The sequence below is a fragment of the Crocuta crocuta genome, unplaced genomic scaffold (genome assembly GCF_008692635.1).
Source record: "Crocuta crocuta isolate KB4526 unplaced genomic scaffold, BGI_CrCroc_1.0 scaffold561, whole genome shotgun sequence".
NCBI lineage: Eukaryota > Metazoa > Chordata > Mammalia > Carnivora > Hyaenidae > Crocuta > Crocuta crocuta.
Genome location: NW_027530529.1, coordinates 113,119 through 130,618, shown reverse-complemented (window position 1 = coordinate 130,618; position 17,500 = coordinate 113,119). Strand labels below are relative to the sequence as shown.

The 17,500-nt window shown below is 38.4% G+C and overlaps 1 protein-coding gene across 1 annotated transcript in view; it reads right to left on the bottom strand.

Moving 5' to 3' along the window:
* Positions 1–2,577: 2,577 nt before the first annotated feature.
* Positions 2,578–17,500, bottom strand: part of ACER3 (alkaline ceramidase 3) — a 120,099-nt gene continuing 105,176 nt past the window's right edge. Inside the window, exons 7-10 of the mRNA XM_077767526.1 lie at positions 12,341–12,442; positions 10,113–10,217; positions 3,208–3,253; positions 2,578–2,708 (exon numbers count right to left, since the gene is read on the bottom strand). Coding sequence (XP_077623652.1) covers positions 2,655–2,708; positions 3,208–3,253; positions 10,113–10,217; positions 12,341–12,442 — 307 coding nt within the window. The 3' untranslated portion in view covers positions 2,578–2,654. The remainder of the gene's footprint in view (positions 2,709–3,207; positions 3,254–10,112; positions 10,218–12,340; positions 12,443–17,500) is intronic.

Sequence of the window (17,500 nt, the reverse complement as noted above, 5' to 3'; positions counted from 1 at the left end):
CGGTGTTGGCAAAGTTTCATGAAAGCACCACAGTGGGGAGGGGTGGGTGGAGGGGCCAACCAGGTCAGGACAACCACCTTTCATTGAGTTTTCCTTTAAAAAAAGTCAAATTGCTTTCAATTTTCCAGAGTGAAAATGGCAGGATATTAAGATGCACAGGCAAACGGCTGCTTTCATATCCTCATAAGATACTAGTATTTTCTAAAATGTAATTTGCTATAGGACTCACAGAGGAGCACCTTTCACATCAGATATGTAAACAAACCACTGTTTGCTCAGCAGGAAATGGGTTTTTGTATACTCTAGTTCAGGAAGTCTGCCGAGAAAACAAAGGGAACCCAACCCTTCAATGCCCACCCGGAATCCTACTAGGAGGGAAAAATAAAACCATTGATACAAAGTTAATTTAGTAATATCCTGAAGGTCAGCAGTATTTCCATAATAGTAGCTCTGGCACAGAAAAGAGGTCCTGAGTGTGCTAACACTTAGAATGCTAGAAAGAGAGTCCTACGTGAGGCACAGGCTAACGCGGAGACTTAGAGCCTAGATTCAGTTCAGTTCTGCTTTCCGCTCAACACTGCTAACATGCGTTCTGCTTTCGTGCCAGCTGTTTTCACAGCAGCAACAAAGGTGTCTGGACAACAGCGTTACGAGTCACCCAGTGGTGCTGGTGCCCGTACCTCTCCACGGAGGTGCTGGACAACTTCATTCAGCGAGTGACTACAGGGGGTGGTGGCTGAACTGTTCATTCAACAAACTGCTGNCCCCAACCGCAGTCTCCCTGCGCCTGACTGCACTATCAAGAGGGTTGTGCCTTTGTTGCCAGACACAGATTCTTTACACAGAAGTCTGCCTTGAGTGAAAAGTACAAAAGACAATGGTGTGAAACAAAGGAACCTGTTTAAAAAATGTAAGACGGCTGACAGCTTAGGTAGCTGCACATGAAATGTAGCCAGAAGTCAGAATCTTGCGGCAAAAGAATGGTCGTGTGTTGGAACTGCTTAGTTTTAGACTTCCTTAAGGCACAACCAAAGTTCTTTAGCTTTGTTTTGGCAAGTGCTTTCCTTGCTGGAGGATCACAGAAGTAGGCAGAAGTCTATGCCTAATGGCGTGTTGGCATGCTTTGGTAAGGAAAATTGTACTTGGACTAAAATGAAGGCCAGGAGGTGAAGAAAAACAACAAAGTTTGTACTGGTTTTAAATTTGTACCGGGGCGACTTACTGGATACTGGAGAAATGACAGGAGTGTTTTTATGCCTTTGCAGAAGAAAAAACTGATTTTCCTTTTGAAGCTGTAGCTTCAGGATCTAAGCTGGGTCAACGTGACCATGGGGTAAAAACAAAGTGGGTTTTATAATAAAGTGCTAAAGGGTACAGAGCTACCAATATGGTGATACATCAGGCAAAGGGGTCAAATCAGGTTTTACTCCAGACAGGTGTTATGTTTGTGAAAAGCGATTCAATTTGTTATATATTCAAACTCAAACCAGAACTAGCTGCTTTGTGGTGATATTTCACTGCCAATTTTTAGCATTTTAATTTTGGGGAGCTCTGTTACAAGTTCAAGTAAGTGAAAGCTGTTCTCAACTCTTCTATTTCCTTCAACAAATGAAGGGGCAGGTATTCTAATAAGCTTTATGTAAATAGGATCCTGATCATCTTAGCTCTAGTTAACCTGATATATTTCCCTGGGCATAACCATGGCCTCTCTGAAAACTGGAAAGTATGGCAGAGTTTAAAAAGCGGAGTGTAACAACATTCATTGTAACTTCAAATAAGCTCTGTCAAGAGGATGGAATATTGGTAGGCCAGGCCACCAATCGTGTTTGCCTCGCCATAAAACCAGTGACAACGTAAAGATCTGCAAAGATCAAAGAAAACAGAGAAACCACCTTTAACTAAACCGGCTGGAGGCACAACATTCCACAGGTGTCCTCGTGGTCTTCACAAACACTATGAGGTGACCCACTCTGACTGGCGATGGCCACGCACAAACACCCCGGATCCCACTGCAAATCTGGGATACGGCCGGCACGGGACCTTGTGGCCAGCTGGAGCGTGCTTATGACATACTGACTAGCACAGAGGTGGACAGCGAGGCGGACCAGAATCCCACAGACAGCCCTTTTTCAGCTTGGGGAACCATTCCCAAGGTTACTATGGCAGGAATACAAATCGAGGCTGACACGGCTAAGTCCTGGATCCACAGTTGGCCATCTGGGTATGGGGTTTTGCCAATACTTAGCTAACTGCTTTGATTACTTAATTAAATATTAAACAAAGTATAATTCACATGCAACCCTTGTGAAAAAAGGGAAAAAGGTTAAATTTCCTATGATCAGCACACACTGTTAACCTGTTAAGAAAAGCCTCATTTTTCCAGCATTCAAGTATATACACACACAGTATGTCTGTCTCTTTTTACACATCTTAGGGTGAGTGTGAGGAGAAGGACAAATGAGTTAAAGACACGAGCTAAACATCCAACAAGCCCATTCCTTATTCTCTGTGTGACTGGCAGCATTAGTTAGAAAATCACTCCTTTGCTGTGATGGTCACGATATATTTGAATGTGTAGATCTTTAAGGATTTCTTTATTCATTTGGCCAGGCCTATGGTAGGTGCTTTTTTTGTTTTCTTAGTGGAATAATTCATCAGTGCTTCCTGAGAGGCTCAAAGAGGATCACTGGCCAGATTCCGAAGAGAAACTGTTTGGAAACAAGTTAGGACAAAATGAAAGAAGGTCACTGTCGCATGCTATCCCTGAAAAAGAACCCATGTGCTGAACTACAGCTCGGTGCTCCCTGGGTTTGCTAACAACTGTCCTGGTATGAGCAGCCTGAGTCCAGCATATTCTTTCCAGAGTTGCACCAGATCTCAGAAACTATTTTTATTTGATTTATTTAAATGGCTCAAGTTTCTACTTTGTCAGGCATGAGCTGGGCACTGAAATCATCTCAGATGTTTAAAACACTCTGTAATGCAGCTATTAACAGCTCCATTTTATTGTTGAGAAAAACTAAGGCTTAGAGAGAACACACTTGCCCAAGGTCAAGAGCATCTGGTTCCAAAGCCGGTACTCTCTCTACCACCTTTCCACCCCACCCGCTTCTTCCATCTCTGTTCCATCCTCCCAATACCCTCCCCTGCCCCAACACACACACGCACACGCACGCACACACGTACACCCCTAGGAAGGGAACTTACCTTCACTTTTGGCCTGTATTTCAGGTAAAGAGTTCTTGTATATAAACTGAAAGAAAAGGGGAGTGGGGTGGAAAGCTCTTCAGATTCATTTTTAATTCATACAAACTGGTTTCCTGACAAATTTAACCACAGTGCCTCTATATATACAAAGAAAAGCAACATTGGTAGATTCTTTGTTCATTTAGCAACCATTTTTTTGAGCACCTACTCTATGCAGAACACTTGGCAAGATACTAAGGAAGCCAGAGAAATGATCACTCTCAGACTGTGACCTCAGGGTGTTTGTAGTTTAGCAGGGAACATTCTGCTCATGTTTGATGATTCATATCATAATTACCAGCTTCATCTTTGAAGATATATGGTAGCCACGATTAAAGGAGAGTATTCGTAGAGTATCTTGTAAGTGGTTATATCAGCTCTACGAGGATTACAATACAGGTATGAGATAATCAGGAAGGTAACAGAAAGTCTTCCTCTTAGTAGCCTTTAAAATAAGTAACATCTTGGGGGCTCCTGGGTGGCTCAGTCAGTTAAGCATCGGATATCAGTTCAGGTCATGATCTCGCAGTCCATGAGTTTGAGCCCCACATTGGACTCTGTGCTGTCAGCTCAGAGCCTGGAGCCTGCTACAGATTCTGTGTCTCTCTCTCTGCCCCTCTCCCACTCAAGCTCTGTCTCTCTCAAAAATAAATATTAACAAAATTTAAAAATTATCTAAAGTAACAGCTGAAGATGAGATTGGATTCTTTTTTTTTATTTTAAATTTAAAAATTTTTTTTAGAGAGAGAGTGTGAGCAGGGAGAGGATCAGAATGAGAGAGAAAGAGAGAGAGAGAGAGATTGAGAATATTAACAGGCTCCATGGTCAGTGCGGAGCCCAATGTGGAGCTCAATCCCAGGATCCTGGGATCATGACCTGAGCTGAAATCAAGAGTCAGATGTGCTCAACTGACTGAGCCACCCAGGCGCCCCAAGACTGTATACAGCAAGTAAAAAGCGTGGCTCAAGATTGTTACACGGTTAGGGAGTTCTGGAGTGACGGAGCAAAGATCTGAGCTCAGATATTTTTACTTCACTGTGTTAACTCTTTCTTTAAAACAAACATGTGTATAATAGTCTTTAAAAAATTTTTTTTTTACATTTATTTACTTTTGAGAGACACAGAGAGAGAGACAGAGCACAAGTGGGGGAGGGGCAGAGAGAGAAGGAGACATAGAATCCAAAGCAGGCTCCAGGCTCCAAGCTGTCAGCACAGAGCCCAAAGCGGAACTCAAACCCACAAACCATGAGATCATGACCTGAGCTGAAGTCAGATGCTTAACTGACTGAGCCACCCAGGCGCCCCATGTTTTTCCTTTCTAGTCTTAAAGGGCACATGTGTTATATTATTACATTCTCAAATCATCCCTCTGAAATATTATATGCATGCTTCATTCAACAAGGTACCCAAAGAACCAACATTTCCATAACTTAAATATCCAAACTTCTTTTGTTTTAGTTATTTAGGGTGAAATAGGTCTGAAACATATTCTATCTTCCATGCCTGCTTAAAAAAAAAAATCAAAGTAGGGACGCCTGGGTGTCTCAATTGGTTAAACATCCAACTCTTGATTTTGGCTCAGGTCATGCTTTCATAGTTCGTGAGTTCAAGCCTTTCATCAGGCTCTACACTGACAGCAAGGAGCCTGGTTGGGATTCTCTCTCTCTCTCTCTCTCTCTCTCTCTGTGTCTCTGCCCTCCCCTGCTCTCTCTCAAAATAAATAAATAAACTTTAAAAAAAAGTCAAAGTAAAGCATTTTAACGTTAATAGAAAACAAAAAAAAGTCAAAACCTGCCACCAAATACAGTCAAAATGCTTCATTTTTTTCTGTATTTACTGTAAACTTTATCCCCACAGAAATTAATATTTATACAGGGTTAATAATTATTACCTATATATGATTTTAGTCTGTTTCAGTTAAAAATCCAAGTAATCCAAATATCTATGTTGCTATAAACTTTTTATATTTATAATTTTAAATGACTGAATAAAAGATATACTATAATTTACTTTATAATTCTACCCTATTGGATAGTATGTTTTATTTTTCTTCTATTATTATTGTCATTTGCTAATTAAGTAACACTGTGATAAACATATTTGAATTTACACACACATTTTCTTTTTTCTGGGTTATATCTTTAGGATAAATTCCAAGGAATATAATATCTGGGATAAAAAATATACATATTTTGTTTTCACAAACACATATAGTGTTGCATTTCTTTCCAAATGGGTTATATCAATTTACACTGACAAGTAATACATGATCATACCATATCATTGCAGCTAAAGAATACAGAAGGAAATTTCAAAATGCCATAAAGCTCACTTAACAGATATAAAAAATATCTTCATTATTGGGGTGCCTAGGTGCCTCAGTCAGTTAAACATCTGACTTCAGCTCAGGTCATGATCTCACGGCTGGTGAGTTTGAGCTGGGGTCTGTGCTGACAGTTCAGAGCCTGAAGCCTACTTTGGATTCTGTGTCTTCTCTCTCTGCCCCTCCCCTGCTCAAACTCTGTCTCTCTCTCAAAAATAAACATTAAATCATCATTTTATTTTAAAATTATATTTAAAATATATTTAAATTATTATTTTTTTCTTTTAAAAAACTTTTTAATGTTTTTATTTTGAGAGAGAGAGAGAAAGAGAGTAAGTGAGCACACAAGTTGGGGGAGGGGCAAAGAGAGACACAGAGGGAGTCAAAGAATCTGAAGCAGGCTCCAGGCTCTGAGCTGTCAGCATAGAGCCCACGTGGGGCTAGAACTTACGAGCTGTGAGATCATGGCCTGAGCCAAAGTCAGATGTTTAACCAACTGAGCCACCCAGGCACCCCTAAATTATTTTTTTTCAAAAGGTAATACAATCATTTGGTGAAAAATCTGAACAGTATTAACAAGTACACAGGGAAAAGCAGGTCTGTCTCCTAGCTGTGATCTGCAGGCCAGCGATAACTGCCAGTACTTACTGGTTAACATACTCTTACTAAGACAGTAAGCATTTATAAGCATGTATGTACATTTAGTCCCCTCTTATTCACAAAAATGGATATCCTACTGTTTAGAAGGCATTTTTTGATTACTAGTTAGATGATCAGTTTTCTCTTGGCTTACTTACTACAAATATCTCAAAACAAAACAAAACCATGATCTAGAGGCCTCCCTCCCTTCTTTTTAATTTTTTAAATTTAAAAATAGCTTCAAACTTATAGGAAAGTTGCAAGATTGGTCTGAAGAATTCCTGTATCCCCTTCTCTAGATGCTCCAATTGTTATTATCTAGCCATATTTGTTTTACACACACACACACACACACACACACACACACACACGTTCAAGTGTATAAACATATGCTATAGAGTCACTGTATGACATGATGCCCATTACCCTAAATATTCTAATGTGTATCACCATAAAACAAGGACAGTCTCCTAATTACAATACAACCCTTCTAGTCAGGAAATTAACGTTAATACAAGGCTAACATCCAACTCAAGAATTCATTACAATTTTGCTGATGGTCCCAATAATTTCTTTTTTTCCTTTCTGATCCAGGCTACTATACAGAAACATGAACTGCATTTAGTTTTCATATCTTAAAAATCTTTTTTATAACTAGAACAGTTCTTCAGTCTTTGTCTCATGAACCTGACAGTCTTACAAAGTATAAGACTTTCATTCTGTAGAAGGACCCTCATCATAGGCCCAGCAAGATTTCCTCATACCCAGACCCCAGCCATGCTGTTTTGGCAGGAACACCACAGAAGTGACCTGAGCTTACTTCAGCGCCTTATATCAGGAGACATACTATAATGACTTGCTCCATCATGGTTGATGTTACATTAAATGCATGGTCAAGGTGGCTGCTGCCAGTTTTCTTCACTGTAAAGTAACATTTTCCCCTTTGTATTAGTATTTCATGGGGAGATACTCTAAATCACACCAATATGTGTTCCTCATCATACTCCCACTTGTCAGCCAGAACATCCATTGGTGACTTATACCTATCAACTATCTCCCAAGATGGCTGCCAAATGGTCATTGTTTGTGCCCGTTGTTCCTTCTACCTTTGTTAATTAGCATTCTTTTGTGAGGAAGAGCTTTTCCTTCTCATTTGTTCATATTAGTATGTGCTCACAGATTTTCATTTTATTCAATGGGCTGTAATTGAACCTCTTGCTATTTAATTTCAATATTCAAGCTATCTCAGGTTTAAGAGGCCAGGGTGTGCTTGCCTTTCAGCCTTCACAGGGTTCAGAGCTAGGCAATACAGGTATGTGTAAACATATGTATACATATATATTTATAACATATGCCACACATACACATCCAACTTGTTCTACATCTGTGTGTATGTATATATGTGTGTGTCACATACTCATGAGTTCATACTAATACTTTTAATTCCAATCTAACCCCCTCTCAAGGTTCATTCTAGCTTTTCCTCTTTCAGTATTTGTAAATCCCTTCTGAGTCAGTGGAGAAATCAGGCTTTGGTCATCCTCCATATATTTATTTATTGTCTGACTGACTGATTTACTTGTTCAGTGTCACCCATTTCCTAACTCCAGCCACCTTGTCCGCCTGCCCACCACATCACTTCCCCTCACCACCCTGCTTCCCTGCCCCACGTGGCAGCCACCTCTCCATCACCCCCACATTCTCTTGGAAGCGCAGCATGCTGCCACCGCTGACCCCTTGTCTGCAATCCTTGGACACTGAACGCTGCCATCTCTGCACAGCACTTCTTCCCCCTCCTTACCCTGGTTTCCATACCAGGGGGAGAGAAGGAGCAAGAGAAAGGGAGATGGCGAGGGGAAGGTGTAAAAGGAAACAAGAGAATATGATAAGTATACTTTCACCTCCTCCTGAGTATTTATTATAGAAATTTACTACTGTATTGTATTACACTGCAGTAATGTCCTTGGGACCACCTGGGCAGCGTTAAGGGGCTAAATTTGTAATTCTCAGGAATTTTACAGTTATTCTTGTTTCTCTTTTTCTATCATTTGTCAATTTCCTCAAGCATTTCCCATCCCTTCCCTTTTAAATCGGATATTTTTAATGTGCTATGGGCTGAGAATTCAAATAATCAATGTAGTAACAAGTGACAAAATGTAAAATAAATATACTTACAGCCAAAGTTTAAGAGCTCTTCCATGATTAAGAGCTCAAGGTTTTGAGCTCTTCACACCATTAATCCAGTGATTCTTATTTAGCTGCCCAGAAGTTCCTTTTCTATAATTCTCAGGTAATTATATGAAAAAATTTTTTTTAAATTTTTAAACATTTATTTACTTTTGAGAGAAAGAGAGACAGAGCATGAGCAGGGGAGGGGCAGAGAGAGAGGGAGACAAAGCAGGCTCCAGGCTCTGAACTGTTAGCACAGAGCCCAACGTTGGGCTCGAACCCACAAACCGTGAAATCATGACCTGAGCTGAAGTCAGACGCCCAACTGACTGAGCCACCCAGGCGCCCTGAAAAACATTTTAAAAAATGTTTCTTTATGGGGGGGGGTCAGAGTGAGGGAGCACAGAAACCAAAGCAGACTCCAGGCTCCAAGCTGTCAGCACAGAGCCTGATACAGGGGTCAAATTCATGGACCGTGAGATCATGACTCGAGCTGAAGTCGGATGCTTAACTGACTAAGCCACCAGGTGCCTCTCAGGTCGTTATATTTTAGATAATTCAGAATGCCTAAACAGGTTGATCTCCAGAGAGGTGAGATGCAAATGTTATTTTGTGGAGGTATTCTACAAATTTTCACATTGATTCAAGGGGAATCAATTTTCTTCCCCTTTCTAGAATTATTTCAGCTATCTCAACCCTTAAGAAGAATTTGAGATTGAACATAGTCTGACCCCCCCAGTAAAGAGATCAACAGGTACACATTCATTCATTAAATTATTTAACAATATATACTGAGTGCTTGCTGTCTGACAGGTACTGTTCTAAGCATTTGAGAGGACAGCAGTGAATAAGATAGTGTCCCTGCTCTCCACGAACTTAACGTCTAGCTGGGAGGGGCAAACAAGTAAAGATATATAACTGCTTATTAATGCTCTGAAGAACAATAAGGCCTGGTAAGAGGAGACAGAGATGGAGGTATTATTTGAATAGGGTGATCAGAGAGAATTTTAATTTCATTTTTGTTATAAGTGATTGACCTCCAACAATCATTTGAGGGGGGGTAGGGGATGAGAAGTGGCAACCAACTTATTTCAGGGAAGGAGACACATTAAGCTGGGGACTTCCGACACTCATGCTTTACTCATACTCCAGTCCCCTACTCAGTGGATCTGGCTGTTCTTTCCCCTCTAAATTTTTTCTCTGTAAACAAAGATACTTTGATAAACATGAAATGGAAATGTCTGTATCCTACTTGCTCTAAAATGTGGATCATATGTCAGAGGTCAGTTAATACAATTATCTCAGTTTAAAAGTGGGCGGCCTGGGTGGCTCAGTTGGTTAAGCATCTAACTCTTCATCTTGGCTCAGTTATGATCTCACAGTTCATGAGATCTGGCCCTGCATCAGACTCTGTGCTGACAGCATGGAGCCTGCTTGGGATTCTCCTTCCCCCAATCTTTGCTCCTTCCCTGCTTGCGCATGTGCACATGCTCTATCTCCCTGAAAATAAAAAAAAAAAAAAACAGGAAAATTTTTTTTTAAATTTAAGGATGAGAAAACTAAGCGCTGCAGAGAGGGGAAGGGACTTGCCTAAGGTGACCCAGTGGCAGAGCCAAAGCTGGAACATAAGTTCCTGATTTTGTCTCTGACATTTTATATCTACACCATCCTATTTGAAGAGTAAAGGAATAAACACTTCATTCAACACTCTGCTAAAACAATGTCTATTTCCTACCTGAAAAGGATGTGAAGATAAGAACCAAGGCCAGTTAAAATATGCCACCATGCATGAAACTGTGTGGTAACACCTATGATAGGTGGCATCTTCTTTCGAAAGTTCCTGTGAAGAGGGGGAAAGAAGTCACTATGTTATTATCTTTTTTTTTTAATTTAGCAACTATTGCTGACAGCCTGTAAACATTTTAAAATGTGACTCTCAAACATGGCAATTATTTAATTTCCTTAATCTGCTGTAGTCTGCCATATTGTTTTCCAAAGTGTATTTTGAGGAACAGCATTCCTAGCAGAAGTTCCGTGAAGAAATTATTCTGTGTCAAAAAAAATGTGGGAAATAGTACATAGTTTATTCCCCTCTTGGAGACTGCAGTGTTTATTAACAGCAGTCCTATGGAGAAGTCCTATCATAACTCTAAGAGTTTCTTTTCATATTTTTCAGGTAATATACTAATGCAAAGAATGCTTTCATAATGTAATACCTTACTAAGACTTTGTGGAACAAGTGTTTCCTGGAACACAACTTGGGAAACACTGGTCTACTTAGCTATTCACTCAGGAAACCAGAAGCAGGCTTCTCCTATGTGTAACCATCCTCTCAGATGAGCGCTGTCCAGTCTACGAAGTGCCTTTGTAACTAAGATTTCACTTAATAGTGAGACACTGAGGTGGCTATTATTAGCTTTGCTTTACATGTGAGGAACTAAAATTCAGACACCAAGGTGGCCAAATCACTCAGCCAAGTGGCACAGCTGAGTCTCAAATTCTAGATTTTTTGATTAAGTGTGTAGCATATTAACATTCTCATTTATTAGAATGGGAAATATCAATGTGAAACACCGAACTATTTTTCTAGATAGCCCATGAATTTCTGAGACAATTGCTGTCTCTAAGAACTTTGTTTCTTGGTGGCATTCACCCAGAGGATGATAACTTATCTCAGCAGTGTAAATGCCTTCTGTAATAGGGTTTCTGATGGGTATTACTGATTTAGAACTACTCACTCAGACCTCAGTTTTCTAAGCTAGGTATATTACTTATTTGTGTACATTGAAAATCTAAATTTACTTATTTAACTTTTTATTATGGAAAATTTCAAACATAGGCAACAATAGGCAAAATAATAATGTGCCCATTATCCAGCTTCAACAATTGTAACTAACAGCCAATCATCTGAACTCTCATCTGCTTCTCCCCTTCTATATTTTGAAGCAAATCCCAGATATTGTATTTTAACTCTAAATATTTTAGTATGTGTCTCTAAGAGATTAAAACCTCTTTAAAACATAACCATAATACCATTTTCACATATAAAATATTAACAATAATCTCTTAATATCACCAAATAATCAATTACTGATCAAACTTACAATTGTTTTGTAAGTTTAGAATTTTGGTTTTGTTTTGTTTTTGTTTGCTTGTTTGTTTACAGTTTGTCTGCTTAATCAAGATTCAAAAAAAAATCAACATATGACATTTGGTTGATACAGTAAATCTCTTAGGTCTCTTTTAATCTATGTTTCTCCTCCCTTTTTTACCCCCTCTGCAACTTATGCTGAAGAAACCAGATCATTCATCCTATATATTTCTCACAGTCTAAATTTTGCAAACTGCCTCTCCCTGGTGCTATTCAATATATGTGTTCATGCAAAACTTTAGGACACAGAATTCTGAACTGGAAGGACCCACTAGTTTGAACCTATTTAACATGTGCACTTTATGGAAATTGAGGCCCAGAAATAAAGTATTTTAATGACAGACTAGGATCCTGAGACCCAAAATTCAAACTCTAGTCAATACATAATAGCTGACAAGATAGAAAAAGGAACACTTGCGTTTCTTAGAAAATAACATTAAGTAAGTACATTAAAGTACAAAATTATATACATATATTTCCCACACTTCTTACAAATCAGTCTTATTTCTTCAACACAGCAGATTAGGCAGATTTAAGAGGCCTAATTAATGTCTGATTAACTCTATAGTTCTGTGATGCGTGCACACAAAAATCCCTACAGATGTTAAAAAATAGTCTTGGGTCCAAATTTTTAGGTTAATTAAGCAAGTATTCTCAGAATTTAACTTTATTGTGCTATACATACTTTTTAACTTCAACAATGGCAAAAATTCACTTTGTGGCACTAATAATTCTTTATGTCTATGAAATTCTCTGCTTATAGACTGTTTCTAAAAATATTTCTCAAAGATTGAAAAAGATTCACATCTTACCTCAGTGAATCACAAAATATGTTATCTATGTTCCATAATAGAAATCCCAATAAAAATATACCCAAGGATGTATAACCCAGTCCTCTGAGCCACGGATACACCCTGTGGGAAAAAAAGGGAAAAGCAAAATGAAATTTTGTCAACTCCTGTCATTATCAGAGCTTGAAGCCATCACTTTCATGAGAAGTTTTTTTTTTAATGTTTGTATATTTTTGATACAGAGTACAAGCAGGGGAGGGGCAGAGAGAGGGAGATGGAGGATCTGAAGCAGGATCTGTGCTGTCAGCACAGAGCCTGATGAGGGGCTTGAACTCACGAACCACGAGATCATGACCTGAACCAAAGTTGGACACTCAACCGACTGAGCCACAGGTGCTCCGAGAAGGAAAGGTTTTTGTTAGTATTAAAAGCAAACCTATCTTTAAATTCTCTAATACATTTCCTTATTAGATTTAGCCACTAAAAAAAAAATGAGAAAGAATGTGCCATTAAGACTTTGCTATGGGCTTCGAGAAAGTAATCTGAAGGCCCCCAATAACCGTATCAGTCCTCTGGAAGAGGCAGGGTTGCTGGAACAGAATTAACATTGACTGAGTTACCTGTACAGGTGTGTCAGGTAGGCATCATAGTAAATTAGATACACAAGCATATGAATAAAATCTTCAAATAAACCCTGTGAAGCAGGTGTTACTCTTTGCACATCACTGATGAGAAAAGTGAAGCTTTATGAGTTGCCCAAAACAAGAACAATAGCTTATATATTTTTATAGCTTCCATGAGGTATCATTGGTTTATGTTAAACTGAATATATTTCAAGTGTACATTTGACCAGTATATCTGTATATATCTGTGAACCTTATACCACAATCCACATATCCACCAAGTCCAAAGTGTAATTTGCAATTTTTAGAATGTTATATAAATGGAATAATACAGATCTTCTTCATTGTATAGCTTCTTTCACTTGGCATAATTATTTTGAAATTCATCCATGTCGTTACGTGTATCACTATTTCATCTCCTTTTATTGCTGAGTAGTATTCCATTGTATGGACAAACCACAATTTGTTTACCTGTCCAAATGCTGGTGGACATTTATGGTGTTTCCAGTTTTTTCTATAATAAAATAGCTACAAACATTGATAAGTAAGTTTTTGCATGAACATATGCTTTTATTTCTCTCAGGGGGAAAAGCTAGGAGAGGAACAGCTGTACTGAATGGCAGGTGAATGTTAAACTTTTTAAGACACTGTTAAACTGTTTTCCTAAGTGTGTATCATTTTACATTCCCACCAGCAGTGTATGTTTTCGGTTCTACATCCTCACCAAAACTTAGTATAACATCTGTTTTTGCTTGCTTCATTTTAGTTGTTCCTTGTAGTTGTTAAGTGAGGTTTACCTCATTGTGATTTTGATTTGCATTTCCCTGGTGACTAATGTTATTCAACATCTTATGTGCTATTTGCCATCCATGTATCTTCCTTGATACAGTGTTTGTTGAATCTTTGCCTATTTAAAAAAATTATTTGCCTTCTTGAGTTCTAAGAGTTCTTTTTTGTAATTTTAAGAGTTCTTTATATATCTAAACATTAAGCCTTTTGTTGAGTATATATTTTGTATTTTCTCCAAGTCTGTGATTTGCCTTTCATTTTCTTTTTATTAAGTTTATTTATTTTGAGAGAGCGAGAGGGCGAGAGAGTGAGAGTGAGCACGCGCACACAGGTACGTGAGGGGCAGAGAGAGGGAGAGAATCCCAAGCAGGCTCCATGCTGTCAGCTCACAGCTTCACATGGGGCTCAAACTCACAAACCGTGAGATCATGACCTGAACAAAAATCAAGATTTGTATGTTTAACCAACTGAGCTACCCAGGCACCCCTGCCTTTCATTTTCATAACAATGTCTTTTGAAGAATAAAAATTTGTTATTTTGATAAAGTTCAACTTAACAATTTTTTCANCAGATTCCATGTCTCCCTCTCTCTCTGCCTCTCCCCTGCTCACTCTCTGTCTCTCAAAATAAAGACATTAAAAAAATTTAAAAACTTCTATATTTTCTGCTAGAAGTTTTATAATTTTAGCTTTTATACGTAGGGATATGATTCAATTCTAGGAATTTCTGTAATGGCATGAGTTTAAGTTCATTTATTTATTAAATGTTTATTTTTGAAAGAGAGAGAACACAGTGGGGGAGAGGCAGAAAGAGAACGAGGGATACACAGAATCTGAAGATGGCTCCAGGCTCTGAGCTGTCAGCACAGAGCCTGAGGTGGGGCCTGAACCCATGTACTGTGAGATCATGACTTGACCCGAAGTAGGATGTTTAACCAACTGAGCAACCCAGGTGCCCTTAAGTTCATTTTTAAAAATGAGAATATACAGTTGTTTCAACACAATTTATTGAAAAGATTATCCTTTCCCCAACAAAATTACCTCTGAATGTTTACTTAACATGAGGTCGGTATGGATGAGTGGTGTATATTTGGATGTTTTATTGATCTGTATTTCATTCTTACCACCGATACCACATTGTCTTGGTTAGCATAGCACAGACTAAATCAAGGAGTGTAAGTCCTCTAACTTTGCTGTTCTTTTTAAAAACTGTTTTGGTTCTTCTAGATCCTTTGTATTCCCATGTAAATTTCAGAATCAGTTTCTCAATTTTTACCAAAAAGCCTATTGAGATTTTGATTGTGATTGCATTAAAACTATAGATCAATTGGGGAGAAATGACAATAATACTGAGTTTTCTAATCCATGAAAATGGTACATCTATCCATTTATTTAGAGCTTATTTAATTTCTTTCAGCAAAAAACAGTTCATTCTAGTTTCCCATATGCAGGTCTTGCATACTGTTGCAAAATTTAGTCCCTAAACATCTGACTTCTTTTGATGCTACTGGAAATTGTACTTTTGAAATTTTGTTTCTCAGTTGTTCCACTGCTAGTGCATAGAAATATGATTTTTGAATATTCATTTGAATTTCATGACCTTGTTGAATTCCAGCTTACTGCTTCCAGTAGTTTTTTTGGTACATGTATTATGACATTTTCTGTACATGATCATGTCATTTGCAAATACTATGTTGGCTAGGCCTTCAGCCAGTAGAATGCTGAATAGAAGTGGTGATAATATATATTCCTGTTTTATTCTTCATTTTAAAGAGAATTTTTTTTTTAACATTTCATGACTAAATGTGTTAGATGCTATAGAGTTTACAGGTTAAGAAAGTTCCCTTCTATTAGTCATTTATAAAGGGCTTTATTTTGTTTTTAGATTGTAAGTAGCTATTGAATTTTATGGAATGCTTTTTCTAAATCTATTGCAATCTTCATGTAATTTTTAATATGGTGAATGACAAGAACAGATTTTCTCAAATATTTTAACTACAGGAATCTACATATAAATGAGTGATAAAGTAATTTAAAAACCATCAGGAAAGCAAAAACTTGGCTGTGCATGGAAAAAAAGTATTATTTTCGCTGTTTGATGAACATCTCCTAGACGATGATGTCTTCAGCTTTTCAAACAGTTTATCATAACCCCATTTAGGGGAGGCAAAAACGAGTCTCAGGAAACATAGGACTCAACACAGTGAGGGTATCTCACAGGGTGACAGTGTGGGTCAGGAGCTGAGATGTGACAGAATATGACCAGTGGGGCGATGGTACTCTCTATTTTCTGCTTCTAAGCTTACTTACCAGGGCCAATCTTCAGCTCTCAGCAGAAGGTCAAAGCAAAATTCTTCTGTGGGGTGAAATGAACGTCTTTGGTTATCCAGGTAGCAGGGTACACCGGAGAGAGCACGAATTTCATCAGCACATGGTCCCTACAAACTAAGTACAGATAAGATTCTGGGGACAAACTACTCATGATTATCAGGTATGAGAATGTATACTACAGAAGGTTCTCAACACATCTGTGTCTGGAGTTACAGTGCTTCATTCTGAACTGCCTTCCTGACTAGTGTATAGTTATGATCTACGAAATCTTTCCCTTTCTCTTCACCTTGGGAACTGCCTTTACCTCTCTCCATGTTGGATTTCCTGGCTTGAATTTCATGTCTTCCTCCTTTTTGGTTTACTCTCACTCTGGTCAAATACATCCTTCAGTAGGTTTCTGTATGATAGTTTATGGGCTATTTTTTTTTTTTTGAGAATTTAAGATGTATTTTATCATTATATTTCATTGGTAGTTTGGCCAACTATAAGATCCTAGGTTAGAATTCTGTAATTCTAGCTGCCAGTTTTGTTTTGATAAGCCCTAAACCATTCTGATTTGTGATCCTTTGTATTATCTGCCTTCTAACTCTATAAACTTCTGAAATCTTCTTTGTCTAGAATTCTGAAACTGGCATGGATTTATTTCCACCCATTGTGAATAGCCAATGGGTTCTGTCAATGCAATAATTCATGTCTTTCATTTATAAGGTCTTTTCTTGAATAATCTTGGTGATGATTCCCTCCCTTCCATTTTATCTGCACTGTCCCTTCCCCCCTTTTTTTTATGTTGGCCCTTCTATCCCTCCCCATAATATTTTTACTGAGTCTCTTCTCCATTTCTTTCTCATCAGCCTAGTGGTACCCAGGTGCATATGGGTGTGTCTGTCTATCTGTTGGTCTGTCTTTGCTTCTGCCCTTTCTGCTGGGAAGCCTATGGACTTGAGGAATACTTCACTGTTTCTCCACAGCAGTGGTGGTGAGTAGGCCCAAGGGTCCTGAGACCTTATGCTGTCCTGTTTAATCTGGACCATACCATGGGCTTAGTAAGCCTTTCCTATGGTAGATTCTTGCTGGTGGATGGGGGATGATGGACCGTAATGCAATCACAATGTGTGTTCTGGAGAAGGAATTCCAATAGCTTCTTTGACTGTGTCTTTCAAACCCTTAACTTCAGTTTTTCATTTTACCATATTTTTAGCATCTTTTCTGGGGGAGCAGATTCTTTCAATGTTCCTTTTTTTTTTTTTTTTGCATCCTACTCTTGACTCATAGATCTATTTCTAGGAATATGAATAAGGATATTTGTTGTTTTATTATTTTTTAAGTTTTCTTCTTCACACGTAAGTTGTTTCTTCTAAGTTCCTTTTTTCCCCTTATTATTTGTTTTGGCTTCTATCTTTCATATTGGTTGCATTCATCATATGTCTGGCACTGCCTCC